Here is a 27,770-nt window from a genome sequence, read left to right as displayed (position 1 = left end):
ATCCTTATCGCGAGGACATCGTCATTAGTATAAAAATAAACAAATTGATAAAAATGTGTTTTTTTTTCTCCTGCACAGTGGGAACGAAGGAAAAAAAAAACAAGGAACCGAATGAAACATCACCGGTTCAAAGTTCTTTTTTTGAAATATGAAACCCAACAGGTACACGCCTGCGAAAATAAATTAGATGACCTCCTCTACCCTGTAAGGTGCGGAGCAATTCTGGAAGCACTTTTTAAAAGTAATCTTACATTTCTCCGTTTTTAAATGTAATAACATTTTCCTTTAACTCTGTGACGCGCAGTTACAAGTTAATATTGCAGACATACTGTAAAGTAGAATACTGCAAAGGAACTACTGAAGCTTCAGAAGGAGGGGGTAGAAAACATTGAGGTTGGTGGAAAAAATCTTGTTTTTATATTTATTTCGATTGGATTTGCACGATGCATATGTGAATTAGTATTGAGGAAATGTCTGTTCTTCGTCTGTTGTGTTCCTCGTGACTGTAATTTGCTAACTCGAGACACAGACATGGCCAGATTCGGTCCTGATTCTATTAGCGCAGCAATCTGTTAATTCATAGGCAAAGTTGATACCGAAGAGAACATAATCTTATTAACACTTTCCTTCATAATAAGGTCAAAGTATAAACTTGTATATTTTCTACTTTTCTACATACTGCACTTCTTTCATTTTCTTTTTTCTCTTTGTAGTGGGCGTTATTTTTTAGTCAAGTCACGTGTTAGTTATAAATAGTAGGAACTGAAAGAGACCCGTGTTTTCTTTGAGTATTGAGTTTATGGGTTACAATCACACCTAAAATCGAATGATTAGAGCACTGTTTTACTCCTAGACTTGCTCATTTCAGATTTCTTTAACAAATAGTGCAGAGATCTATTGCTGTAAGCAAACTAGCAAACAGTATTCTTCATAAGATACCGATTACCTATGAAAAACAGTGTTCATTATAAAAGCAGCAGTAGTAGTAACATTAAACTTGACACAAAAGAAAGAAAAACTAAAGAATACAGCGTGTCTGAACCAACAGAGTAGAGTGTTGAAAGTTTAAATAGACTCAATGGAAATGCTGACTATTTGAAGGGATAAGAAAGTAAAGGAAAAAGCCCATTCCTCGTCTCAGGCTGGGTTTTGTCTGGCTTTGATGAGGAGCTTATTTAAAAACCACCATGCTGCATGGGAACAACATTTAAAATAACATTGGGGATGTACTTTATTTAGACTTCCTCTGCTATGTGCTTTTGATGAAAAGATTTGGTTCTGTCATTCATTAATCATTTCTAGCACCCTCCCCTCTGAACTGTACAGACTGTACTCTTTTTATGACTTGATGGCCATACTGTATTATGATTTGGAATCAAAGATGATATTGTAAATCCTTATTAAACTTTTCCTGGCTTGCAGAGTAGGTTCTTATTCTACACATGTCCCCAGAAATTCCCTTTGCCCCCTTTTTATTGCTTTTGTGCAGCTCCTACTGTAGGTGCAGACAGAAACAGCTCGTGAAGTTGAATTTCGCAAAGGGGCAAAGCAGCAAAAACTTCAAACAAGCTTTGTCTCCCACAAGGCAGAACACCTGGTTTGCAACAGAAATGGAAACGTTGGTGGCTTTGGTGCTTTTCTTCGGGTTTCTTCCCAGAGTTCCAAAAACCGCTAGTAGGTTAATTGGCTTATGGGAAAATTAGCCCTGGGAGTGAGCACAGTATGTGTGAGCCCTGCAGTGGACTGGTGTCCCGTCCAGGGTGAGCCCTGCACCTGCTGCTTGCTCCAGTTCCTGTCACGATCGTCATCCCTCCTCTAGGGGGCGCTCCGACCCTTTTGTATTTTAGTTTCACTGTTGACGTTCACCTGCCCCTCGTTCTCCGTCTGTTATTTCAACCTCGTTCCTCTGAAGCTCAGGGCTCTGCACTGGAAGACGGACGCCCGGAGGCCCGCCCAGCATCAAGTCGCCCTACATCCGCGGCGTGAGGGCGTAGGCTTCTGAACGGTGTCCTGACCAGCCTCGTCACTCCTTTTTTAACCACCTTGTTCCTGTTCCTGTCCCTGACCCTGCTCCTGCTTTTATTAGTGTCTCGTCTTGGATGGTATACCTGGTATTGGATTTCGGACTGCGCCCCGATTTCCCCTTTGCACTGTTCTGGACTAGTTTGCCTGCGCTCTCCCCTTGCACCTGGAGCACTGTTTGCACCGCCCCCTGTTCGCCATCCCTTCCGTTCCTCACCGTGTTTCTCCTGTAGCCCTTCTCCAGTCACCTCCGGATTATACCGTCTGCACAGGGTCCTAAACTACGCCCTTCACGGGAGTCAGGACCGGCTCCCGTTACAGTCCCCCAGCGACTCCGAACTGGAAGAAACAGTTAGAAGATGGGTGGATGGATGGCTTTCGATGTTATGAAGTATCCCATGCCTGACAGTGAAATCTGACTATTGCTCTTCCTGCGTCTCATTGCTGCCTTGTTCTCCCTAGACATGCGGGTGGCTGTAATAGGAGCAGGAGTCATCGGGCTCTCCACAGCCCAGTGCATCTACGACCACTATCACTCCACTGTCAGCCCTCTGACTATCGAGGTCTATGCCGATCGCTACACCCCTCTCACCACCAGCGATGGAGCTGCAGGCCTGTGGCAGCCCTATCTCTATATTGAAGGAAACACTCAAGAAATGTAGGTCTGCTGTGTTTATTTCCTGTTTTCTATCTTGGATTATGGTGGTGACATAAGGTTACACATGCATTTTGTTTGATAGAAGTAGATATAAACCATGATTGCATGCAGGTGGGGAGATGCTGATATACAGTATGCTTCAGTGTCTACCTTTTTTAAGTTTAACACTGCCTCTTGTTTCTTTCTTTCCTTATAGTAAGTGGAACAAGGAAACATTTGATTACATGTTATCCTACATGAACTCACCGGATTCAATTCAAATGGGAATTTTCACCCAGTCTGGATATAACCTCTTGACTGAGCCAGCCCAGGTGAGTGTCTTTACTCCCCCAGCGCTTCATGCAGGACTTTCCCAAGTGAACCAACACCATCCGAGGGCCACATCTGGAACAGCTGTCCTTTTCCAGTAGCCAAAACTGAACTTATGCTGGCCGACACATTTCTGAATGTTCAAGCCGAATGTCTAAGCTAGTGCTCCTGAATGTCCAAGACATGTTTCAAAGCTTCTCTTGAAACTGCTAAAACCATTCTTAGCAAACCCTTCGGTATTACCCCTTTTAAGGTTATGGAAATGAGCTTTAAAAAATATTAAAGGAAGAAACTTTCAAAGAACGAGTCAATGTTTTTTCATGCTGTGTTCCATTCCATGTAGGAACCGTTTTGGAAGGACATTGTGCTGGGATTCAGACACCTGACCAAGCGGGAACTGGAGATGTTTCCTGGATACAGGTATATCCCAGACGTCACATCTGACTCTCATCAGAAACCATCGCCTTCAAATTGTTGAAGGCTTTGCACAATAAATTGCATTCCTTTTCAGCCTGCAGTTTGTTTTAGTATCAATGTCGGATAAGGAAAAAAGTGCTCCTTACAGTCTGAGCCACGTATCGTGTCTGAATTTTTACATTTCTATGTTAATATTTTACATTAAATGCTTTATCTAGCATATCATGCCATGGACTAAACTATTTATCATATTGCATAGACGAAGGGATTCAGTTCACACAGAATGAAAAACTATCACAGTAGAATAAGGTGCAAAGGACATTAGGTCATTCAGCTCATGCTCATTCAGGTCATTCATTCGTGGTTGTTTAGTAGCTAAGCAAATCTAAAATTTAATCGAGCTTCTTCTTGAAGTCCAGAGTTTGGGCAGCTATGTAGCTGGCATCGCTGTGCCAAATACATTCAAATCTTCATGTGAAGAAGTGTTTCCACTTTTCTGTTCTAAATTAATAACTGTTTACTTTCCAACAGTGATCTCGAGTCCTTGGTTCACTGAGTACAAAATAGTCCCTTTTGTTGATACTACCTATAGCTTAGAAGCATTCATATACCTGGATCAAATCTCTTTTAAATTTCTTTTGTTCTAGCCTTGTAATATTTACTGTCTGCTACCTGTACGTACTGTATATGACAATCCTCTGTGATCAGGAATCATCCTTCTTGCTGTTTTCTGAACTCTTACTAACACTATAGTACCCTTTTTGTGTGAACCAAAACTGAACACAGTAGTGAGATCTTACTAGTGCATTGTAAAGGTTGTTCTTCACTTCCCTTGATTTAAATTCCACGTTATTTTCCTTTCTGCTCTAGCATGCAGTTAGCTTTTTTACAGCTTCCCCACATTGTCTCGATGAGAGCATAAATGAATCTGCATAAACTCCCAGATCCCTTTCATGCATAGTTTCATGCAGTCACCCACGCAGTACGTGAGAGTTTCTCCGACCTATGTGGATCTCTGTACACTTTGCACAGAGAACCAGGACCAAAATGGATCCCTGCAGCACACTGCTGCTTACATTGGCCTCTTTATCAGTTGTGGCACATAACATAGTGTGTTGTTTTCTGCTTCCTGTACAGTTGTTAATTCATTAACACAACCCTGTGTGGAGAGGATGCCATTCCCTGCTACTGCGGCCTACAGTCACCCAGTTGCCAGTCTCTTCCACTGTGGCCTGAAGCGTCCTGCTCTCTTGTAATGCTTGTGTAGTGTTTCTGATAGTCAAAAGGTGCTTTTTGTCCATTTCATTGCTACAGAAAATAACATGTAGCATAACATTTATCCTGTAATTAAAGCATTCCATGAATTCCTCCTTATTTGTAGTTATATCTGGCTGATCGAAATTTGGCTTAAGCAGTGGATAGCCGAAAAGCCCTTTTGAAATGCTTGAAAGGTGAAATGTCCAAACAACATGTGGTTCGCTTTAAGAGCCAGCCCTTCTATAGACATTAATGAACATCTGGCTGTATCCAGTATAATGATGTTCCATCAATTAAGTTAGAACTAGGTGTGATACAAATCAATTGCACTGCTATCTCTCAAGGGTAAATACTGGTGGTAGTGAATCAAAAGAATGAGTGCACATATAATCTACTCTTATGTTCTTTCTTTCCCATTTGTTTTATTTTCAGTTGTGGATGGTTCAACACTGCACTCATGATTGAAGGCAAGAAATATTTGCCTTGGCTCATGGAGAGGTAAGTCATTTGTTAATAAATATTAATTATTACAATCAATCTTCTATCTAACTTTAGCATTCAGCAGTCAAAAATACATTAAATCTTAATGTTTAATGTAGAATTTTGCAACCCATTCCCTAATGGGTATAAAAAACATTGCACAATTGTTAAAGATAATTCAGTAATAACTGTAAGGGTTTCAGCAGAATGCGTATTTTCCTTTCATTTGTTTTTTTCTAGGTTAAAGGAACGGGGAGTGACATTTTATCAGAGGACCATTGGATCTTTCAAAGAGGTGAAAACATTTGACAAAAGCACATTTGTTAATACTTACACAGGAGCCAGGAATACGTGCTACACCAGACTCTCAAATGATTATCAAAGCACCAAACCAACTGCCGTCAGGACCAGTTCCTCAGACTACTCCAGGGCAGACTGCCCCAGTTCATGTCCTGTAAATATGACAGATACTGGAGGTCAAGCAGAGGGCCAATAAGGATGGCAGGAGAATACCTTGTAGAGCAGAGGGCTGGTGTGTCTGCCGGTTTTCATTCAAACCCATCTCTTAACACCCTCAATCAGCTTATTTTTGGATTAATGGGACCAGTTCAACACTCCCCCCCCCCTCCCCTTGAGGTGCTGCTGCAGTGAAGAGAAGTAGAAACCCTGAAGACACACCAGCTCTCCAGCCCCGTTCTCCTGCTTTCCTTTCACACAGAAGCTAAGCCACAGGTCAAGACATTGGTGCTGCGTGTGCCGCTGCCTGTCTGTCTTCCCCTCTGATCTCTTCCTCCTCTCCCTTGTGGCTGTAGCTGGCCGACGCCGGGGTCGATGTCATTGTGAACTGTACTGGGATAAGGGCAGGGGAGCTCCAGCCTGATCCGGAGCTCAAGCCTGGCCGCGGACAGATCCTGAAGGTGAGGCACGGGGCCCCAAAGCATTAGGAAAACACCTGGAGGATAAAGAGGATTTTCAAATGATAGCTGTTTTTCTAAACTCAAGAGAGCAAGAGCCTTATTCATGGCTTAATACAGGTAGAGTGGTCCAGCATTTGCCTTATGTACTGCATAGCGGTGTTCCAGTGGTTGTTTACTCACTTTAAAATATGATTTTCCTGAAAATGGATCCCTTACCTGTGAAAATATTCATAATTGAGAGTTAAAGAGAACTGTTTCTTCACACAAATACCTTGGAAGGAAAGTACAGTTGTGTTGCTTGACACACAAAATTAATGTTTAAATTTTATTGTTCATAAAGTGTTCTGAACAATGGAATTATCTGAACTCTCTAGTTCTTTTTGAATTCTGGCTTTAGGTGCATGCTCCATGGATAAAGCATTTCATATTGACTCATGACTTTAAGGCTGGTGTCTACAATTCCCCATACGTTATAGCAGGGTAAGAGGAAATTTAACCTGAGCAAGTGTGTACCCACTGACATAACCAGTGAAAAGGCCAGCTTTTACGAGCTTAGCAAGTGATTAAAGAATGTTTTTGCTCACTTTTATAAACTTAAGAAGCAAAAACATCTTCTGTGCACATATTATACATCGCATTGTATAATCTTTGTCTTTCATTCATTGTGAAGTAATTATATTAATGCATATGTTTATGAAAACAAGATTGTCGTAGCATGTACTGTATATAATAATAATAATAATAATAATAATAATAATAATAATAATAATTGCTTACACTTATATAGTGCTTTTCTGGACACTCCACTCAAAGCGCTTTACAGGTAATGGGGACTCCCCTCCACCACCAATAATGTGCAACATCCACCTGGATGTATGTATATCATATACACTGTAAAAATAAATATTTGCACATATATTTTTTAATTATTTCTGTAAATAGAGGTGTCAGGGTAGCACAGTACTGCTATGTCCCAGCTCTTAGATCCTGGGTTTGACTTTATAACTAATGTATTTCCTTCTTTTTGAAAAAACAAAACAAAAATCAAAATAGGAGTGAGTTGGTGACTTTAGGTGGTATCTTCCAATTGGGAAACTGGAGTGAAGCAAATAACTCCGCAGACCATCTGAAAGTTTGGGAAAGTGTCTGCAAATTGGTGCCCAGTCTCAAGGTTAGTAACACTTCTCACACTTCTCATACGAAGTCTTGTGTTGTCGCTCTGTAAAAGGTCAAGCTTTATGAAGCATATTCTTACTGCATAGTATCATTTGATGGTGACAGGATTTTAAATATCCCAGTCCAATTACCGTTGAAAGCTTTTGGAAACCAAGAAGATAAGTTGACAACTTTAAGAAAATTGTGGTTCAGATCTCAAAGTAAATGTGCTCCTGTAACCTCCTGAGCTTACCAAAGCTGTCAGGTGTCCTGAACATTGCCTCTGTGCTTAATGAACAGTCTGCTTCATTCGAGTTACTACACCATCATGAACATGTGCAGACTCATACCCTGTACAAGGGTATGCAAAGGAACAGGTAAAGGTTGATTCCAAGCTGAAATGAAAAAAAGAGACACAATGTTTCAGCTGTGGAGCCTTCTTCAGGTGTCTTCACCAGCCTGAAGAACATGACACATGAAATGAACATTTTCCTGTTTCCTTGCAACTGTGGTAAGTGACATGAATCCCATTTCTCAGCATGCCAAGATCGTGGATGACTGGTCAGGTCTGAGACCCGTCCGCAGTAAAGTCCGTCTGGAAAAGGAGACGCTAGAGTTTGGAGCAACCAAGTGTGAGGTGAGCACTGTGGTGACAAGACTGGAAACCAAGTGTGGGCAGAGATAAGCAGCAGAAGAACTGGATCGCAAGGGGACCAAGAGATAACCTTAAGAACTAAGTACCTGCAACGGCCAATTTGTTTAGTAGCAGGCTACTGATGTTCTAATGTACACTAATGTCAAAGGTGCAGGTGAAAAACAAGGAGTGCTGTTCGGTTCTGTTTCACTGGAATTAGAAAGAATTACAGTGCATTTGACTTCTGTTCAAGAGAGAGTGATTTTAAATTCTAAGCAAGACAACAGAGGCAAAAGAAAGTCCACGAAAAAAAGGGTTTCTAAAACCCCAAAGATAAATGTAAGTTTATTTAACCAACATTAGTTCTGTGCACATATCAACATTCATTTTTGCACATCCATTTTTACATAACGCAAGGATAGCCCATCAGTGCTTCTGCTAGGTTAATTTCCATGATGTTGGGGTGAGTGTTCCTGCTAATTCACTCAAGCCTCAAAAAGCATTCCTTGCTTCAAACTACCTAAGCGAGTCTGTTAAATGTCTCACCTCAGGCAGCATTATTATATATAGCCCTAATTTATTTGACATCAGGTAAATGGAGAGGCTGCAGTGCTGCAACATTGCACATTACATTTTCAGAACATGAAGCTAGTTCAGAGTGAAATCACAGATCTGTTGACCGTCCATCTAAGTGCACAAGTGAATGATAGTGGTGATTTCTCCTTGTTCAGGTGATTCACAATTATGGCCATGGAGGCTATGGCCTCACCATCCACTGGGGCTGTGCTATGGAGGCTGCTCGTCTCTTCGGACAGGTCGTTGAGCGGAAAGGCAGGCGGGCACTGTCACGCCTGTGAGACAGTGTGCTTCGTCAGCTGTGCATCTTTATCATTATAGGCCTTTTGAATCCACAGCACACTCAGAAAATAGGAAACGTAAACCATTTTCAACCAACCTGAGAGTTGAAAGTGTTGTAAATCACCCACAGGAGCGATCATAAGGTTGAAACCACAGTGATTGCTGCAATTTAAAAAATTCTCTGATAGCCAGACAAGCATAGAATCTTTAAGAATTGTCCACAGACAGTAGTTTCACCTTCTAATCAACAACACTAAAGATTTTTTATTTGAATGCAAATGTTACGTGTATTAATGTTATGTCTTCCTTAATGTTTTGGTTTAATCATTGGTTAAACTGGTGTTTTCTAAAAGCACAACAGCAACACTAAAAGTATTATAATTCCGGATATTTACCATGTATTTTAAAAGTAACAGAACAGGTTAATGCGATTGTTCATCAAACTCTTTTCTTTGTCAGTATGTTTGTGTTTTAAAAGTTTTCAATCACATATTGCAGTATCAGGTGACAAAAAATAATGGTACAATCCGCATAGAAACGTGTGATTGAAACTTTTAAGGTAACAGATTTTGTGGTATCAATTTTACAAGAATTTTAAAAGAGTCCTAGAGAAAAAACATTTAAGAATAATCTTAAATTGTAATTAAATTCAAAGTTTTATATATGAATGTAATTTTGATATATCGATTGTTAACATTTTGTTTCAGATTAACTGGATACTGTGGTGCCATAAAACTAGAAAATAAATAGCCAACACTTGCACGATGTAATGCTGTTTTTTTTAAACATAATTCATTGTATCATACACATTTACATACAGTGCAGTGGCAAAAATCTGTGTACAGACACGTAAATTTAGCAATAAATTACAAAGGCAGGCATGTAATTGACAGATTGTATGATAAGTGCAGGACTTTCCTGGTCACTTTTCTTGGTTCATTACTTGCAAAGAGGCACAACGCCTTTTTCAAATAACAGCATCAATTAAAAAAACTCACATTTCGTCCCACACTCAAAAGTAATTGTTCTCAGAGACAAATCAGCATGTGTACATTTTACCTTAAACTTGAAAACTGCATTCAAGGGGGCCTGATATGTAACCTAAATAGGCATGGGTAGTGCTGTTATGGACCTGATATAGCTAGAGCTCGGCATGTTAGTTCACTGTGCAATCTGATTTACCAGTGGTCATCGTTAGAGAGACCTGAATGATGGAATCGGAACAAGAGTTGTTAAGCGATCAGGAGTTCCTTTAAGCATAGACAGTAAATACAATAGCTCTGCTTTAAAGCATGGTCTCTATCAAGCTACAGTCAAATGTGGAAATTTAGTTTAACTAATCTAATGTAAAAATGGAAACCTACAGTGTTGCAGTTTTACTTTTATGTTATCATAACCAGGGATTGAAATATAATAGTGTGTGCCCCCCTGGCAATTGTGTGGTTTCTCTTACTGTTGTAGCTGCCTCTTTATTTAAGTTTATTATAATAAGAGTCACAGGTGAGATCTCAGTATCTCTTTATGCTGTATGCACAATATGTGATCAGATTTGAAAGGTCGCATTCAAGGTTTATTACAGTATTTATTCCAAAATGAAATTAACCTAAGAAGGCTTTTTATATCTTTCAGTACGGAGGGCTTCTGTTTTTCTTTTTCCTTCAAATAAAAGCAAACAAGTAGGTAATGAAACACCGTGACTCGTGTCTTCTTCAGGTCTATCCAGGGATGGTTTCACACTAAGGAACACAGGAATCAAAACGTTCCTTGCTAGCTTGTTTGTCTTACAGTCTCTTACGTGCTACCGCACAACCTCTCACAGAAAAGACAGCAGTCTAATCTGTGTATGAGGGAAGAATGTTAAGACCGCTTGGCCCGTGTAGCTCGTTTTGGGTGCAAGCAGGTTAATTGATCCGAGGTGTGACGTTTGATTAACAAGGAGCTGATCAAAATGTTTGTTTCAAGGCTCCGTTGCTTCGTAAAAAGTATCAGGGAAGATATCTTTCACTGAAAAAAACACTCGGGACCTGGAGACCCGAGTGGACATTGTGGGATCTTAAACACTCTGCTTGAAGGAGACAAGGCCAAAGTCGCTTGTCTCCTTTTCCCCCACTGCTCTGATTCTTCCCCTGAAAGGACTCACCGCTCTCCAGCAGAGCAGTCGCTTCACCAGGGGGGACCCGAAGACAAGGATCTTCAGAGACGCAGAACCTGTGGCCAGTAAAGGTCACATTGGCAAGGTCATTACATAAACAGTAGTCAATGATGGGACAAAAAATAGAATGAAACCATTGCACAGGCAGGCCTCCTCCCAGGATGCCTAGGTACAGACGTGGTGATCGTCCAGGGCTGTAGGGAGACTTGTCTCGGCCCCATTCCCGTCGCGCGCTGCACTCCACCGTTAGTCCTGTGACCCCGAGCTGGATTGTGGGATGCCCCCGGATCTGTGCGAGGCTCTGCCCATCATCTCCTGACCCCATTCCCTGTGGCTGGACTCCTGCAGGCCCCTGCCGGTGGTCTCGATGGGCAGCAGGCACGAGGCGATGGCGGCCAGGATACAGCAGGAGCAGTAGACCGACAGGGTCAGGTAGACTGAGGATTCCAACATCACCTGGGCAGGTGAAACAGTGTGAAATAAGGGAGGCGTTAGGACATAAGGCCATAAGTGGGGTATTGACTACAACACAGCATCTGGGCCATTTGTTATACACACCTGGGACAAAACACGCCTACAGATAATTAATATTTGGATCCTAAGGTGTTCATCCACGAAGTGGCTCCAGATATAGCTTCAATTTATGCAGGTTAAGCAGTGTTTGGGGAGTTTGTTGTATATCAGGTTAAAAATATTTAATGTCATTTATACGCAGGAGAAACATGATTAACCCTGTTGCTTCCCCCTTACTGAACAATCTGTGAAACGTTTCTACGATTATACATTAAGAAACTTGTTTTTTTTTTGTATCAACTCTTCTCGCCGATAAAAGTAAGAAAAATATTTTAAAAACACAAACTCGATCTGCGCAATAAAGACTGTCACAATAAGGATCAGGGTGTATTAAAAAGATTGCAGTTGCAGACAGGGAATACAACAGTAGTTAACAAATGCCACACAATACAAACGTACCTGCGAAATGAACGGGGTGATGAGTGCACCCACCCTGGCCATCCCACTGCTAGTCCCTAACCCTAGGGCTCTGGTAGCAGTGGGGTATACCTAAGCAACACATAGAAAGCAATCAGTAACAACACCTGATGCACATTGAGCTGAATGACACTCAGGCAGTTTCAGATTAGAGGAGGGGGTACACTTTTGACTGGGGGTTTCAGATTCCATTTTTAATTTCATTATAAGATGCAATAGATTAAGAGTATGTTAATAACCAAGTATAGATGCTTCCCTTTGACAGGCCAGTAATAAGTGAGCAACATTCCCCAGAAGCCTGAGGGCGTAACCTACTGTATGCTGTGTCACCTGACCACTTTGGTAACAGTGATTGGTCAGTTGACATTATATAAAGAGGAAGCACATGGCCCCCCAAGGTCTGACATCTGTCATCTAGGGATGAGGAGCAAATCCACATCCACATTTCCACACATGAAGTGTGCTGCTGTAATGGATTGGAAGAACAACCGACCAAGACAAAGCTGAAGATTTGTGAATTTGTGATTAGGAGTGGTGCATTTGTTGATTTTGTTATAGAATTGAAGAATTTTAGCTGCCCAGTGTATACGTAGGAACTTTGAGCTAGGCTTTTGTTTTGTTTTTGTTTAGAATTCTAAATTATATGACAACATTTCATCTCATTGCTGGATTTGTTTCTATTTCCTGACACTGCACCTAATTAAAAGAACCATGATACAGTGGTAACACATTATGAATGATTAATGTTTTTTCACACAAAATAGCAGTGGGTCTCAATTAAGTGTTAATGCACACCTTGAGGTTTCCAAATACATTATTGAGGATGGGCTTGAAAAAATCTCAAACCCTTTGACTTGGGGATTTTTCAAAGTTGCTGGTATGCTCTCCTGTAAAGAAATTTAGAGGTCTGGGGCTCTTCTTTCAAAACAGCAGGATACGTTCTGGAAATTAAGGGCTTGTTATAAAATGACAACAACCTAGATTACAGGGGTCCTTCAATAAGGATTCTGAATGTTTTACAATATGCTTAACAACGGGCTTTGTCTATAGACTCCCCAGTGATTCCACACACATCCCCGGAGGTGAAGAAGAGGTGAAGAAGAGGTTAGAGAGCCTGGACAGAGGTACTGCATGCAGACACAGAGCGTCCTTACCTCAGGAGTATAGACATAAGCTGCTTGAAAGCCCCCAGCAATAAATGCCCTTGCAATGAAGATGAACACAGTGAGAGCTGTCCTGTAAAAGCAAAACATCAAAGAATGATCAGAGCTCTCTCCCTTCAATCACCAACTCTTCAAAGACATTCTTAACCTCTCTTAGCGGTCTTCCGGGTAACAGGATATAAGCCACTACAAGGAATCTAAGAATTTAAAAATGCAGTCTTTTACTTTCTGAGATGCTAAAAATGACTTCAGGTCTTTCTAGCACTCTTAGTTTATCAGTGTATTTTAATAAACAACATAATAATGCATTAACACCAAAAACATTCTGCTTCAGTTCTAGGATTAATCAAAAACATATGCCTGTAGATCTAACATCACTAGAAAATGCATAGACTATGGGTCTCCTGCACACAACTGTATATTTTTGTGAAACACTTCACTGTAATGCTTTAAATTCACCACACAACATGCATGTTCCTGTGTGGAAGCAATCAGATGCTACTCCCTCATCCCTCACCTTCCCACACAGGCAAACATGGGGAGTATGCAGATAGAGAAGATGAAGAAGCAGAGGGCCATGGTTTTCTTGCGCCCAATGCGGTCGATGACCCACAGCGTTACTATCAGGCCTGCCAGAGACAGAGACAATGTCACTGAAGCAACACTTCCTCTCACTTGCAGAGAGACCATCAGCATAGGCAATAGGCACAGACAAGTAGAAGACCTATCTTATTAGTTGGAATAACCTTGAGAGCAATTCTCCTCCTGAATCAGTGCATTTCACTGTCTGCTAGTACACACTGTTTGCAGTTGAAAAGCTCATTATCACAGCTGCAAAAATGTGATTTGGACTACTGGCAAATGTGTGTTAATCATTATGCTATCTTCTCCAGACCAGAATATACACAGCTCTGGAGATCGTGGACCAGTTTATGGTCCTTGCACTTGAGTTATAGAGTTGTTTGAAATTCAATCTATTGTTTGTACATGTTCACTGCTTATGGATCTGTCTCGTTCATTCAAAGTACAGTTATATGGCTCCTTTGTGGTACCTCTGTCTATGTGGAGTGGAGGTTTAGAAGAGAAAGATGTGTGGAAATACCTGAAACAAATTCGTATTTAATGTCAATTGAGAAAACGTTGAGCTTTGTTTCCTTCCTTTCCTAACCTTCTGACAATGTGGCACTTCAGGAACTGAAAGAGGTGGCACAGTGCCCTGGCAGTTAGCACTGCTGCCTCACAGTTCATGGGTCCTGGGTTTCACTCCAGGATGGGGCAACTTTTCTGAAGGCTCTCTGGAATCCTCCTACCTTCCAAAGACATGCTGGCTATGTTAATTAGTGTCTCTATATTGCCCTGTGTGTGTGTGTGTGCGATGGACTGGCTTCATGCCCAGGGTGTAGCCCAGCCTTGTGCCCTGTGCAGCCAGGATAGACTCTTTGCTGCCACAATCCTCACCAGGAATAAGTGGATTGCTGGTAATGGATGGACACTGTAAAAAAAGACATTAAATGGGACATTCATGCTGTCCCCTATTCTATATCAGAAAAAACGGTCTGGTTTAGGTGAAGAAGTAGAGGGAACACTTGGTAAATTCGCTTTTTTATCCCATGCATAATTTATTTTCCCCACTGGACAAAACAGCTCTTTCTCCTTGTCTAGTCCTAATGATTTTATCTGAAGGTGCTTTGTGTGAGTGATACAGGTTAGTTGATATTCACCTGGGAACTCTGACAATGTCGTCCAGAGCAGGTCTTTGTAGTCATCTGTTGACAAGTATTTACATTCCAGACTACACCGGGGCTCCATTCTCCTGCCCTTGGAGACTGAGAGGAGACAGTATATTGATTAGGAGATGCTCTGTTTTATTCATATATACAGTAGACGATAAACTTCGAATGGGTTTCGCACAGGGCAATCTGAAAGTATGACATGATCCTTGATGAATCATTGTCTTGGTTTATGGTGCATGCTGAATACAACAAGTTTAGTGCTAAAGTTGATCCAAAGGGCAGCTGAAACTACACTGTCACAAAATTTAATTTAATGTCTAAAGGTTTAAAACAAACTTCTGCAGACAAATTGGTAGGTTGCCACCTGTATGATTTGACCTTGTTTTCAAAACTAAAACAGCACAAATCTAGCAGTATTTTGAATAATTTTGTAACTAACTGATTCATCAGCAGCTGAACAGAGCAGGCTCTGAGAATAAAAAATTGTCACACTCACCACCACACACATCTCCTGCTTGAAATAGCTCTGTGGTCAACAAGACCAAACCGTAGTAAGAAAAGGCATTGGAGAACCTGAAACAGAAACATAAAGATGCATTACTTTCTCATAACTCCTCCATCCTGGTGAGATCAATGGAAGGAACCAAGCTGAAGTAAAATGACAGACCAATTGCACCCATTTCATTTTCCAATTTACTTCCTTACTAGGAATTCTAGATATATATTTTACATGCACCTGTCTTTCATAATGATATGTATCTTATTTTAAAAAACATCATAGCTTCCCATACTGCCTGTTGTTCATTTTGTGGGTGATGTTTCAATTTTATTTGGAGTTCTTTACATACTGATGCACAGAGTTAACACTTGGTGGTATCTAAGTCCTGTACTTGTTGTGCTGACCGAAGCCTTAAAACTCACCAAATAAACCACAGCAGCACCGTGGTCCATCGGAACTGAGGCGAGAAGAGATCCTGGATCTTCCCACGGCTCTCCTGTCACACAGAGACAAACAGGGGCTACTGAAAGCAGGGCAGAATGTATTGTGCAGGGTGTTAACCCCTGGTGTCCTGGCCTTCTTATAATCCCCATCTATGAACTGGCTTCATCACTCTGTTCTCCCCACTGAGAGCTGGTATGTGGGGAGCGTACTGGCACACTATGGCTGCCGTCGCATCATCCTGGTGGGGCTGCACACTGGTGATGGTGGAGGGGAGACCTGTAAAGTGCTTTGAGTGGGGTTTCCAGAAGATCATGATATAAGTGTAAGGAATTATTATTCATTTTAGTATTTGACCATTCTTCCTCTTCTTCTTCTTCTTATTATCATCATGAAAATGGTCACAGTTAAAATGAAGACAACACAGCTCTCTCCTGAAGTGTCAGACACTGTTAAATTGTCCTTGGAGGGGCCGAAAGAATTCCTGTCTGGTAATGCGATGTGATATTTACTCCCAGTGAAACCCCACAATAAACAACTTCAAATTCTGGGTAATGTGCTACCTCGTGTCTGTTCAAACTCGGAACTTGCGCAGCAAGTTAAACAACAGCTCAGATTCAGCTGAGCTCAGTTCTAATTGTCCACTGTCAGTCCTTTATGAAGTACTTGAAATCCCTCAGTTTGCAAAGCTCGGTAGGATTCGTGCTCAGAATATTTCATTCCCCGCAGTGCATGACAAGGTAACGGGCCAGTGAGCTGATGAGGTTAAAGGTCAAGTGTGGTATGGACTCCCACTGGGGGTACCCAGCCTATCCTCCTCTCCTCACCTGTCTAGCAGCGATCAGTTTCCCCAGGGGCATGGGCGCCCCGTTCTCAGTGGCGATTCGTTTCAGAGTGTGAAGGGCCTTTTCCTGGTTCCCTGTCAGGACGTCGTACCGCGCACTCTCCGGCAGCCACTGCAGGGGCCAGGGAGACAGGGCAGAGGGTCAGAGCCAGGAGACATTCACACACCCCTGCTCGTGGTGAAGGGACGGAGCTCGACACGTTTGTCAACTGGAGCCAAATGAACCGAGAGACACGTGCTTTATCTTTTAATAGTATGATTCAATTTAAATGGCTTTTATACACTACATTGAATTTGTAATTAAAAACTAATAATTTTCATTTTACGATTTAATTTTCATTTAAGTCCCACAGATTGGGTTTTCTCTCTTCTTTAAACCCTCAAAAACAGGTCATTTCTACATGTTTATTTCTGTGTGTAAGCACAGCCGTCGACTGCTCTCTTCTTCTGCTAGTGAGACTCTCTCATTCACCATTATGGACCCATAACAGTGAATCACCTGTAGGTGTCATCAGACACTATACACATGGTAAAAATCCGAATGTACTGCAACAGGAAAAGAGATAATAAATTGAGGTCTACAGATCATACGTTATATATTCAGTTATGGGTTTTATTTATTTGAGATTTCACTGAGTATGTTTTAAATTGCGGAAGCAGTCACACTCTAATGGCAAATTCTGTCTTTGTCTTTTTTTTTTAAGTTTGAAACTGAAAACAATTTCAACAGAAAGCAATCCAGTTTTCAACAGGGGAATTCTGAACACGTAATGTGTATCATGCCAAACACTGATGATAGCGTATATTTACTTTTTATTATTAAAACAGAGCACAACAAAACTAAAACTACAAGGCAGTGCCATTCCTTTCTTCTCTGTTCCCCAGCACACCAACATCACCCACCCAACAAAGCAAGTGCACATGATGGATTAGGTATCGGATTAGAAAGAGTAAATTTCAGAAATGGAGGTTATACCCATTTATGACTGTATAGTTTGACACTGCAGGACAAATTCAATGTATTCCCAACAAACGTGACACAGTGAAGACACAGGAGGAAATAGACGCTTTGATCCCAGCCCTGGAACAGGGCGGAGCTACCGAAACACCTGGGTTACTTACGAAACACAGGAAGGCAAAGAGGATGAGCGGGACAGTGGAGAAACCCAGCAGCCAGCGCCAGCCCAGTGTTGGCATCACCATGATGGCCAGGAGGACTTCAAACACGGTGCCCAGAGCCCAGAACATCTGCAGGGGCAGTGCCAACAGGTCAGCAGGGGGAGAAAGAGTGCCTGTCTTTACAACGTCACTTAATCAGGAACTAGAAGGAACGTGATGGATGGATCATGCCTAGTGCTGGCATTTCATTTTCTGAAATAAGAACTGAGACAAATTGTGTGCATTTATTTACAGCAGCAATGGCTAAGAGAGCCTTAGGGGATTTTGTTCTACATTTCATCACAACAGTCCCAGATTTTTGACAGAATACACATTTCTCACCAGTAAACCATTACAGTTATCTCGAAAATAAGTGGATTTTGGGGACCAAGGTCGCACATGATCAATAATGTATATAAAGGGAGACATGGCATTTTTAAAAGGAAACACAACATATTAATTTGCTAGTTCTCTGTATTATTTTACCACAAGGTGTTCCATCCATTATTCCCATGAAGGCCCAGTGCTTAGCACACTGTATACCATGCAGGGGTAGGGCCCTGAGCTGAATTCCTGGGGTGCTGTCTGTGTGGCGTTTGTATGTCCCCCCTCCCCACGTGTTCCTCTAGGATACCTCTGGGTTTCCTCCCACAGTCCAAATTATAATAATAATAATTGCTTGCACTTATATAGCGCTTTTCTGGACACTCCACTCAAAGCACTTTACAGGTAATGGGGATCCCCTCCACCACCACCAGTGTGCAGCCCCACCTGGATGATGCGACGGCAGCCATAGTGCGCCAGAACGCTCACCACACATCAGCGATCAATGGGGAGTAATGAAGCCAATTCATAGAGGGGGATTGTTAGGAGGCCATGATTCATAAAGGCCGATGGGAAATTTGGCCAGGACACCAGGGTACACCCCTACTCTTTTCGAGAAACGCCCTGGGATTTTTAATGACCACAGAGAGTCAGGACCTCGGTTTTACGTCTCATCCAAAAAGACATACTGGTAGGTTAATCGGCTTCTGGGGAAATCGACCCTATTGGGGGGGTGTGTCTGTGTCTGCACTGCAATGGATAGCCTTTCAATCCAGGGTGCTCCCCGCCTTGCGCACATTGCTTGCCAGGAGAAGCTCTGGGTCCTCCGCAGCCCTGTGCTGGATAAAGCAGTTCGAAAATGGATGAATGGACTATGGCGATCTGAAGTCTTAAGTGGCAGACAGGGCTCAAGGCAGGACTACACCCTGGATATGATGCCCGTTTATTCAAGGGCATACACAGGGCCAATTCCGAAACACCAATCACCCTGTCTTTGAGGATGGGAACAACCCAAAACACACGTGTGAAATGAACGCAGGAGGCCCCCTAGGCTGTCATCAAACACAGAAGCCATGAAGGAGCAGTGGTAAACGCCTCGGGACGGGAAAAAAAGACGTTTTCCAAACCTCTATCAGCAAAATGCACGCGGCCCTGGATTTCATCGGAAGGAATTCTGCATAAAGCGTGACGCTGAAAAACAGAAGATCCAAGCGTGCGAAATGAATTCACAATGCCATATTACACTTCTCCTTCCAAAGTACACTAATGGCACCATCCTAACACTCGTGACTTGGTGTGCTGCCAGTTCACTCTTCTATATTGCATGACCTTTGATGTATACTTGCATAATAACAGAAAAGTAACGATAACATCTATCATCTAAAACCTGGACTAGAGTATCACAAACAAATGTGTCTGACGCCCTTGTTTTCTGTTGACTGCTGGGAATGTTCCTTGGATACAAGCACCTATAAGTACCCTGTGTCCCTGGTGTATATCACTGAATCTGCACTGCAATGATTGCAGCTTCCATTAGCAACACTCTGAACAATTTTAAGGCTGCAGTTGGTGTTACAGAAACATTTCACACTACTAAAGGTTTCTGGACAAGAGAACTGGAGAGAGAGGGTGGCGACGGCCATATGACATAACCACTCCAAATCTCCCGTAAAAAAACCCTCCAGCCCAGGACTCAACACGCTGCCTGTCTCAGGTCCGACTTACGATTGCGGAGTTCCTCCAATGCCGAAGCCCACGAGCGCTCGGAGGAAGAGGATCCAGCCGTACACCGGGGCAAAAGCACTGAGAATGCCGTAGTACATCGTCCACAGCACGCTCATCTTCAGGCCCTGCCAATCGCAGTCAGACAGCATGAGCGCGCCAACAAGCAGGCCAGCAAGACGGGCAGCGTCTAAGCAGTTTCATACGCTCATCAGCTGCCGCGTTATAGAAAAGCATTAAGACCAATCTGTACCAAGGTGGTGCACAATGAAGTCTTGGAAAACTGAGTTTTGTGAAACGATACAGGCAGGAACAGAGAGGAACCTCTCAATAAAATTGGCGCAGCTGCCGATCTGAGCCACTTGAGGCCTCTGAGCGGATTAGCCTGCCAGCGTGCTGCCCAGTGCACACAGACATATTATAGATGCATTCAGGTGAAGTCACGCCACGTGGAGACTTACCGTTTTCCTTCCGTACTTATCCGATATGTTTCCCCAAAGGGAGGAGCTGATCATCATCCCGATAAACACCACCTGAAAATGGCAAGCCCAGAAACAGGACAGTACTGGTGATAACCGTGCCTCTGGCAGTAGTGTTGATTAAAAGAAAAACTTCTAAAGACATATATGTTTCTAGATTTATATTTGGATCTAAAGTACAATAAAAAAAACGTTTTACACATCTTTCCACAAAATGGCTCTTAAGCTTAAACCCAGTTTGTAATGGTGCTGAGAATTAGTCATGGAAAACAAACGCTTCGTGAGCATGTTATAATCTACTATCAACTTTCAACAACTGGCCATACAGGATGAATACATCTAAAAGTATATGTCAGATTAAAGAAGAACACCTAAACCTCTTCTCCTTTAAGGTCACAGGTAACTCATTGTTGTTTTGTTCTGTTGACTTTCTCAGTATTGTAATGCAATTTTCCACTTTTCAAATTTCACATACTCTATGCTCATACGCTACTCATACGCTAGAAGGAACTACATTCATGCTTTTGGTGGTAGTGGTTTGGTGACTAATAAATTTGATGCAGTAAATCGCAGTAAATTCAGTAAATGTGAACTCATGCAGAGTAATATACTTCAAATATTTTTTACACAGTTATGTACTATCCTGTGAGCACGCCATGGAAATACTCGCTATGGTATGACTGTATGGCATGAGACCTGTCTGTGTGAAAGGTAAGAGGGTCTGACACAGTACCGATGTGAGAAAGGCCACTTGCCAGCTGGGTAGCCTCCATTCGCAGTGCAGCTGTGGAGCCAAAATACTCAGAATCATCATTTCCATGGCATCTGCCATCTGGACAAAGAGAGACAACACAGAAAAGAGAGTTTTACTGGTACAGTGGCAGAGTAAGCACTGGCCTGCTTTAATTATACTGCTTTGAGTATTTTACTTATCCATTTTAATTTTATTATTACAATAATGACTAGACACCACGTAACCACCGAGATGTCTAACACAACTACACAGTTCTGAAAGTAAAGTACATCTTTGGGTACCACAGGTTTCACAGCCTCAAGAGCAGGTCTGTGCCTGACGAAGGTGAGGCAATATGAGTCAGTAAAATGAACTAGAACTCATCACTTTGTTGCCCCAATGTCAAAACAAAACAGGATTCAGCATTTCTCCACCTTGATGTAACTAACATCTCCAGCACCCACAGGTACAGAACAAACTGGCTGTGTTGGGCTGGCTTCCTGCCTTGTCCCCTGTGTGATCCTCACCAGGAATAAACAGATGAATGGAAAACAAACATCATATGCTAAAATATACACGTAATTCTAAGGTGGTAAGTAGATGTCCAGACTATGTTGACTGGAATGTAGATCTGTGTATTCTTCAGTTTTAACTCAAGTATCAGAAGGATAGACTTAGTACCTTTGTTACTGCACACAGCTGAAACTGCGGCACTACTGATCATACTACCGATCTTATCAAAGCACAATCGATACTTATCACAGATGTCTGCACGGGTCTTCAGCTTTGTGCATGCCCCATCCCTGCAACAGAAGCGCAGCTCAGCTACAGTACATTAGCTTCTCACCCATGATAATCCTGTGAGAATGGAGAGCTTCCACTGGAATTTTCCGAAGCCAATAGCTTCCACCGCATCTTCCACCATAAATGTGTCTGAAAGGAGAGAGAGGTCTCTGAGAGCTGGCCATTCCTGACAGGAGGTGGAGAACAGGTATTGTGGTACAAAGCTTCTCCTGTGCCGAGCCCACAGTCTCCACAGGAGATCCCCGTGGTCACTGAAGATCCATGCAACAAGAAATCAGACTTCTTGGAAGGTACGCTGCATGGACTATTTAAGACTGCAAACGTTTTTTTTTCTCCAATACGATTCTTGTTAAAGCTGATGCAATTGCACAGCCTGTGCAATTAACTTCTAAGGACTGTACTCTTTTTGTGATAAGATAAATTATCATTCTGATCCACTGTCTGAGCTCTCACAATGCTGGATATGCTGGTACCTTCACCCCTCACTGCTTGACCTTTTTATGTTTCTCAGATTAGGGGTTTAACTGACAGAAAACGATAAGCCTGCTATTTCTACCATAATTCATGATTTTGGGCTACAGCTGCAGAAACAATTAGTAAACCAGAAACTGCAGTATGAGGGCACTTAACCTGAGTGTAATTAGCTATGTTTGTTGCCGAAGCAGAACTCTAAATGTACCAGCGATCAAGCCTAAGGGAGGATGGTATTTGCACAGGCCGTAATAACAAAGAGCTAAGTGATCTGGCTATTTAAATAAGTAGTGCAGTGTGTTTTGTCAAGCACTTGGTCTTAGTTTGGTTTTCTTTGCTAATTTTCTAAAATTGCCTTTATGTTGGGTGAAATGGCACCTGCTGCTTCTTGCTACACTTTTTTGGGGGATTTTTCATTCCCAAAGCCACAGTGCAGGAATACTGCTGATTGGGTATTATTTTTTGTTTAATTTACAAATGTTTCATGCCAATGAAAAACCTTTTGCCTAGCCCAAAAACCTCCAGGTGTGCCTGCTGTTCTGCATGAAGCCGGGCCTTGTGGTTGCTGAAATGTGTGCGTAAGTTACCATCGGTGGGGTTCGCAAACTCCCTGGGGACCGCAGCCCCATCGCCCAGCTCCACGGGGTCTAAGGGTGCCCGCACTCCCTCAATTTGAACTTCGTGCTCCCCGCACATGATGTCATCCTCTGAGCGCGCACTCTCCCCCGTGCGACGAAACTTCACCACACTGGGGACAAGCGGGACAAACACAGACAGAAGAATGGCGACAATCAGGTGCACTAGGTAGAATATGGAAAGCAGCCAGGGCCAAATGTGGCTTCCCTAGCCCTGAGAAGGTCGACCAGGTACAAAACACAAGCATCCAAGTATTATCCAAAGTGCTGTTTATGAAGAAAAGATCAAGCAACTTTTCCTCCCTCAAAGACTTACAGTACAGACTGTTGCATCCATGACTTGACGTAAGCGAGCTTTGATATTTAAATCTCTATAATCAGCCAGGATCACCCTTCAGCATCTGACTTCTGGGGATGTTTAATGCAGATCTTCTCCCATCCGTGTACTATATAATTATCCCAGGCCTGCATTTATTGTAGCATTTTACTTGATTCTGATACTCTTTGAAAAATAAAAACTAATTTATATAAATGGGCAAAGAAAGTGAGAGGTTAAACTGCTTGCACTTATTTATGAAAATAGCTAATAACTGCAGTTACAAATTAACATTGCGTATTTGCATTGCAAATGTCACTGTATCCTGCAGTCACAGCAAAGAGTGAATTTTTCACTCAATGAATATAATGTCAGATAACAAATATGGTTCAATTGTGTGTGCCTTTCTTTAAAGGTTAGGTAGGAGTAAAGTGTCCCTTTTGCTTTCCTTTTTTAAAACCCACTGGAAAAGTGAAAGAACATAATTTATTATTTTTCAATTACTTTAAGCCAAGTGACAGTACACCTAATTTTTAAAATATGTTTTAAATGAACGATACAAACCGGAAGATGTCATATCACTGCACTTATAATGTGATTATTATATACAGTAACAGTACAGTGAAAATAACAGAATGTTGTTTTTATTTAATGTTATTCTTAGATTACAGGTTTGTGCTTTTCTGTATCACACTTTTTGTCTGTAAGGGGTGCAATCTTATCTAATGCTGGAACATACAGTACATAGAAACATGAGATAAATATATCTAGTATGAACAGATAGTGGCCCAACTGACTCAAAAATCCATACAGACATACTGTACCTGATTTCAAAGTAAGAACATTACAGAACAGAAGTGAGCAGATTGGAGAAGAACATTGTTTTTTTAATTACATCTGAAAATGTGTTGAATAATTTAACTGTAGGGAGCTGAGGGCACAGCTACAGTTTTCTGATAGTTATCAGAAAATACATGTTCCATTATCAGTTCCCTGATTTCATGTAGCTTCTCAAAATAATCGACTAATTTTGTTACCTTGAACTGGAATATTTTAGATTAAAATATATTAATAACATATTAATAAAATATATAATATTATTATAAAGACGATAATGTTTTGAATTTAAAGGTTCTGTAAAATTCAATTTGATCCATTGTGGCACTTGAAATGCTACATTCAAGATGCACAGTGTAACTCTACCACTAAATTAAAAACAGTTTATTGCAAACATAACAATACAGGAATAGGTACAGTACGTCTCCCTTGCATCAATACTAGGATATGTGATCTTGGACACAACATAAACCACACCGTGCTGATCCATATATTTAATAATGAATCAATTCAATGTTTCTTAAGAGTTTTCTGAATCCATTTATTTCAAGTAATTAGAAGCATTGTGTTAAAAAAACATTACAAATACCTGATTCCAGAATCAGTGCAGTTCTCAGAAGGGACCTTTTGGCCTGTGTTCATTTTAAAGGCTACTGTACATCTGCTATCAGGAAGCTAAGATTCACTATGGGCTGTCTAACCTGTTTTGTGTTCTGCTTCAAATTACAACAACGCCCTTAACTACAATTCCATTTTTTTGTCTTTGTTACTCTCTCTCACACACACACACACACACACAGACACACACACACACACACACACACACACACACACACACACAGGCTGGAGCTGAAAGAGTGGTGCGCCCAGTCTGTAATCGTGTATTATTCCAATGTGAAGTGGGACATACTACTTATCCATTCTGTAACATGAGAATTCCCTCTTGCTATCCCCCCACTATGCTATGCTAGCAATGCCAAACCTTTAAAGTGTGCTTTACGTAACATTAAAATAGGTTGTGTAAGCCCTGAGGGTAGGTAGGACATGTAACACCCAAGAGCTTGAAACTGCTCATGCTGAAAACTAAGGCTATGCATTTTAACCCCGATCTCCCCGTACCTTATGGGTAGAGCACTCTTATTAAAAGGTGCCATGATGGAACTGTAGATCTGTCCTATTAATACCGAACGACAAGACGAAGATGATCTAACCTCCTCTGCATTTTATTGCATGTACTGCCTTCAGTGGGTACTTCAAAGTGTGGACCCCTGGGGTCACTTGGAGGGCCACCTGTGTGACTCTGAGGTCCAAGCTCAAACATTTGTATAACATACAACACATAGAGCTACCCAACCATTCCAACCCACTCCACTGCAGTACCTTAGGGCAACCAGCACCATAACTGTTGTTTTGACCCAGCTATCTGTCAGTGAAGGGACTGAGGATTCTCCAGTGGAGTGGAAAGGAAGGGCTACTCAGCCATGTTGTCTAAGCTGAACGTTGGCTTCTTTCAAGAAATGGCTGGATCAGATCCTGGGATCAATTAGCTGATGGAAAATAAACAAATGAGATGGCCCAGCAGTGCCTGTGACCTTTCTTGTGTGCTTGTGTTGCCTTGAAACTGCGAGTGTCAGTTCCAAGCCCGTTCTGTTTCAGGAGTGGTATAGAAATGTCAATCCCAAATAGATCTGAAAAGCCTGCCAATGTCTCTGGCTCACTGGATTGCTCACTGGAGCTACAGGACGGTTCCTTCTCTCTCGCTGTGGCATTTTAAGCTAAGACTCCTCAAGATTAATCTCTCGGAACTGCTGATCATACCAATGGCTGGTTATATAGATGTCATTTTAGTAAATTAGTTATTTTTGAAAACTAATTTACAAAATATGGTATCCTTATCTCCAAAAAGATGTGTTGTGTGGACTGCATCTTAGCCTTCATGTTTCTAATGTTTCTTCATCATTTTCTCCTGCTTCTGCGATGTAAAGTATGCCTAAATGGTTAAATAAATACATACATTTTAACAGAAGAATTAGGTAGCTGAATTGTATTTTCTTTTTCCAGTCCGCGAATAGTGTGTATGTGCATGTTTTATCAAATTAATTTGCATCTGATTTGCTTTACTAAAATAAGGCGAAAAACTGAATAGCAATTCAGTGCTATCCAATCCACACAAAAGCATACAAACTCTGCTGAACTTCCTTCTATATTACAGTAATCTTGTACGTCACAAAACGAGTAATGTAAATACAGACGACCAAGAACTGTGCAGGCTTAACTAACCTAGATGAACGCTTAGAACAAACAGTGCAATATAATTAAATACAAACATTACTTTGTACACTTTAAATAATATTATATAATGAGCTGAGATTCCCTGAGATACCCAAGGAATTCTCAAATTTTTCTAACACGAAATACGTGAGTACATCTACTCAACAGTTAAAGTGTCCATACAAGCAAAAAAAAAAATGTCATTCTACAAAGGGCGTTATAAATGCCCCGATTATTTGCAACCATCCACCAGAAAATAAATATTATGAAGTCAACAGAGAGAGCGTGGACTGTAGGGTTCTTCATTTAGATTTCGTCCTCGTCTATTTACAGTGACCGTGAAATCCTGCTGTAAATAACCCTTTTGCGTTTTTATGCGACGAGGAATTTTTTTCTTTCCGTTTAAAACTGGCGAAGTGGTACACAAAGGTGTCAGCTAGCACAAGCAAAACGAAGCGAATATTTCTGCGGGAAAGCTGCCTGTTTCGCAAAAGGCCGTGATGCATTCCTGGAATAAAATTAACAATTTTATAGCGTGGTATCTGTGGCTTTTAAGCCCCGTAAAACATGACTTACGGGAGTTGTCGGAGCTGGAACAGATCATCGTCCATCGCAGATGCGTTTTTCGTTGTCTATTAGCGCTTTGTTTCATTGCAGTTACTGTACATTGTTTTCAAAACGAGCTGAGATGTCAGCACTACAGGCTCCTGGACAGCGACTTATTCTGACTATCAATGGAGATCATGCAAACGGAGGGGCGGTGTTAGGATTTGAGGTCTTCACGTCATACTAATTGAAGTGACGGTGAGAACGGCTGTTAATATTTAATGAGACGTCAGAGTGAAGTCGGTCCCATAATTACTTCGAATGACCATTGCAAATTAAGACACCGTTTTAAAATGAACGGTAAATCTGCTAAAAAAGATCTGATAAATCTTTCAAAAAATAAAACTGAATTAGAGGTGCAACCAAATCTATACGTGTGAGACTAATAGAATACACGATAATTTTACGAAATGAGTGGCAATGTTTTATTTTAGCAGACCGATTTTGCCCATTTGATGTTTCGTCTAAAAGCCTTGTAGATGTACAGTATGGTATCACCAGATCGACTTGCATTGTTAAAGAATATACAGTACGTAGCGCACCAGGATGTAAGAAAATAAATGGCATCATATTTCACCTTATTTATACATTTAACGTTTACATAGAACTACAAAGGTTGTGAAACAGCGTTAACTTGGCGCCCAGAGAAACAGCAAAGGAAATCACTCTCAGTTGATACTGTTAAACCAATTACAGAGCTAACGTCGTCAAGGTTGGGATAAGATTTTCATAGCTAAGCAGTGCGTTGTGTCGCACACGCTCCTAAAAGAGATTCTTCTCGAGTCATCTTTTTGATTGTGTGACCCGAGGTGCTTCATTTTTGTCTTTCATTCGCGCTTTCCACCACAAGAGCTTAGATAAACGGGGGAAACTCTGCTTATGAAA

The 27,770-nt window shown here is 41.5% G+C and overlaps 2 protein-coding genes across 4 annotated transcripts; one reads left to right on the top strand and one right to left on the bottom strand.

The window, feature by feature from the left end:
* The first annotated feature begins 133 nt into the window (after positions 1–133).
* On the top strand, positions 134–9,472 carry LOC102688406 (D-amino-acid oxidase). Of its 2 annotated transcripts, none has more exons than XM_006640215.3 (11): positions 134–241; positions 2,485–2,680; positions 2,877–2,991; positions 3,333–3,409; positions 5,096–5,161; positions 5,384–5,438; positions 5,956–6,060; positions 6,458–6,540; positions 7,114–7,231; positions 7,754–7,852; positions 8,581–9,472. In XM_006640215.3, exons 2-11 carry the CDS (start codon positions 2,487–2,489, stop codon positions 8,704–8,706), a joined length of 1,038 nt encoding a protein of 345 aa, XP_006640278.2. In that variant the 5' UTR covers positions 134–241; positions 2,485–2,486; the 3' UTR covers positions 8,707–9,472. The 2 variants fall into 2 exon arrangements, with proteins under 2 accessions (XP_006640278.2, XP_015221733.2); XM_015366247.2 differs by having other exon boundaries at positions 144–393.
* On the bottom strand, positions 9,465–27,049 carry svopa (SV2 related protein a). 2 transcript variants are annotated; one of them, XM_006640214.3, is made up of 16 exons: positions 26,856–27,049; positions 22,808–22,968; positions 21,793–21,878; positions 20,946–21,044; positions 20,195–20,266; positions 19,737–19,861; positions 19,139–19,202; positions 17,652–17,777; positions 16,513–16,641; positions 15,667–15,740; positions 15,242–15,318; positions 14,734–14,838; positions 13,530–13,641; positions 13,004–13,085; positions 11,832–11,921; positions 9,465–11,315 (listed from the first exon to the last, which is right to left on the bottom strand). In XM_006640214.3, exons 1-16 carry the CDS (start codon positions 26,888–26,890, stop codon positions 11,106–11,108), a joined length of 1,647 nt encoding a protein of 548 aa, XP_006640277.1. In that variant the 5' UTR covers positions 26,891–27,049; the 3' UTR covers positions 9,465–11,105. The 2 variants fall into 2 exon arrangements, with proteins under 2 accessions (XP_006640277.1, XP_015221729.1); XM_015366243.2 differs by lacking the exon at positions 26,856–27,049 and adding an exon at positions 24,598–25,168.
* Between the last annotated feature and the right edge of the window lie 721 nt (positions 27,050–27,770).

Source organism: Lepisosteus oculatus, chromosome 22 (genome assembly GCF_040954835.1).
Source record: "Lepisosteus oculatus isolate fLepOcu1 chromosome 22, fLepOcu1.hap2, whole genome shotgun sequence".
Classification (NCBI taxonomy): domain Eukaryota; kingdom Metazoa; phylum Chordata; class Actinopteri; order Semionotiformes; family Lepisosteidae; genus Lepisosteus; species Lepisosteus oculatus.
The sequence above is the reverse complement of the archived record's forward strand: the minus strand, read 5'-3'. Positions and strand labels throughout refer to the sequence as shown.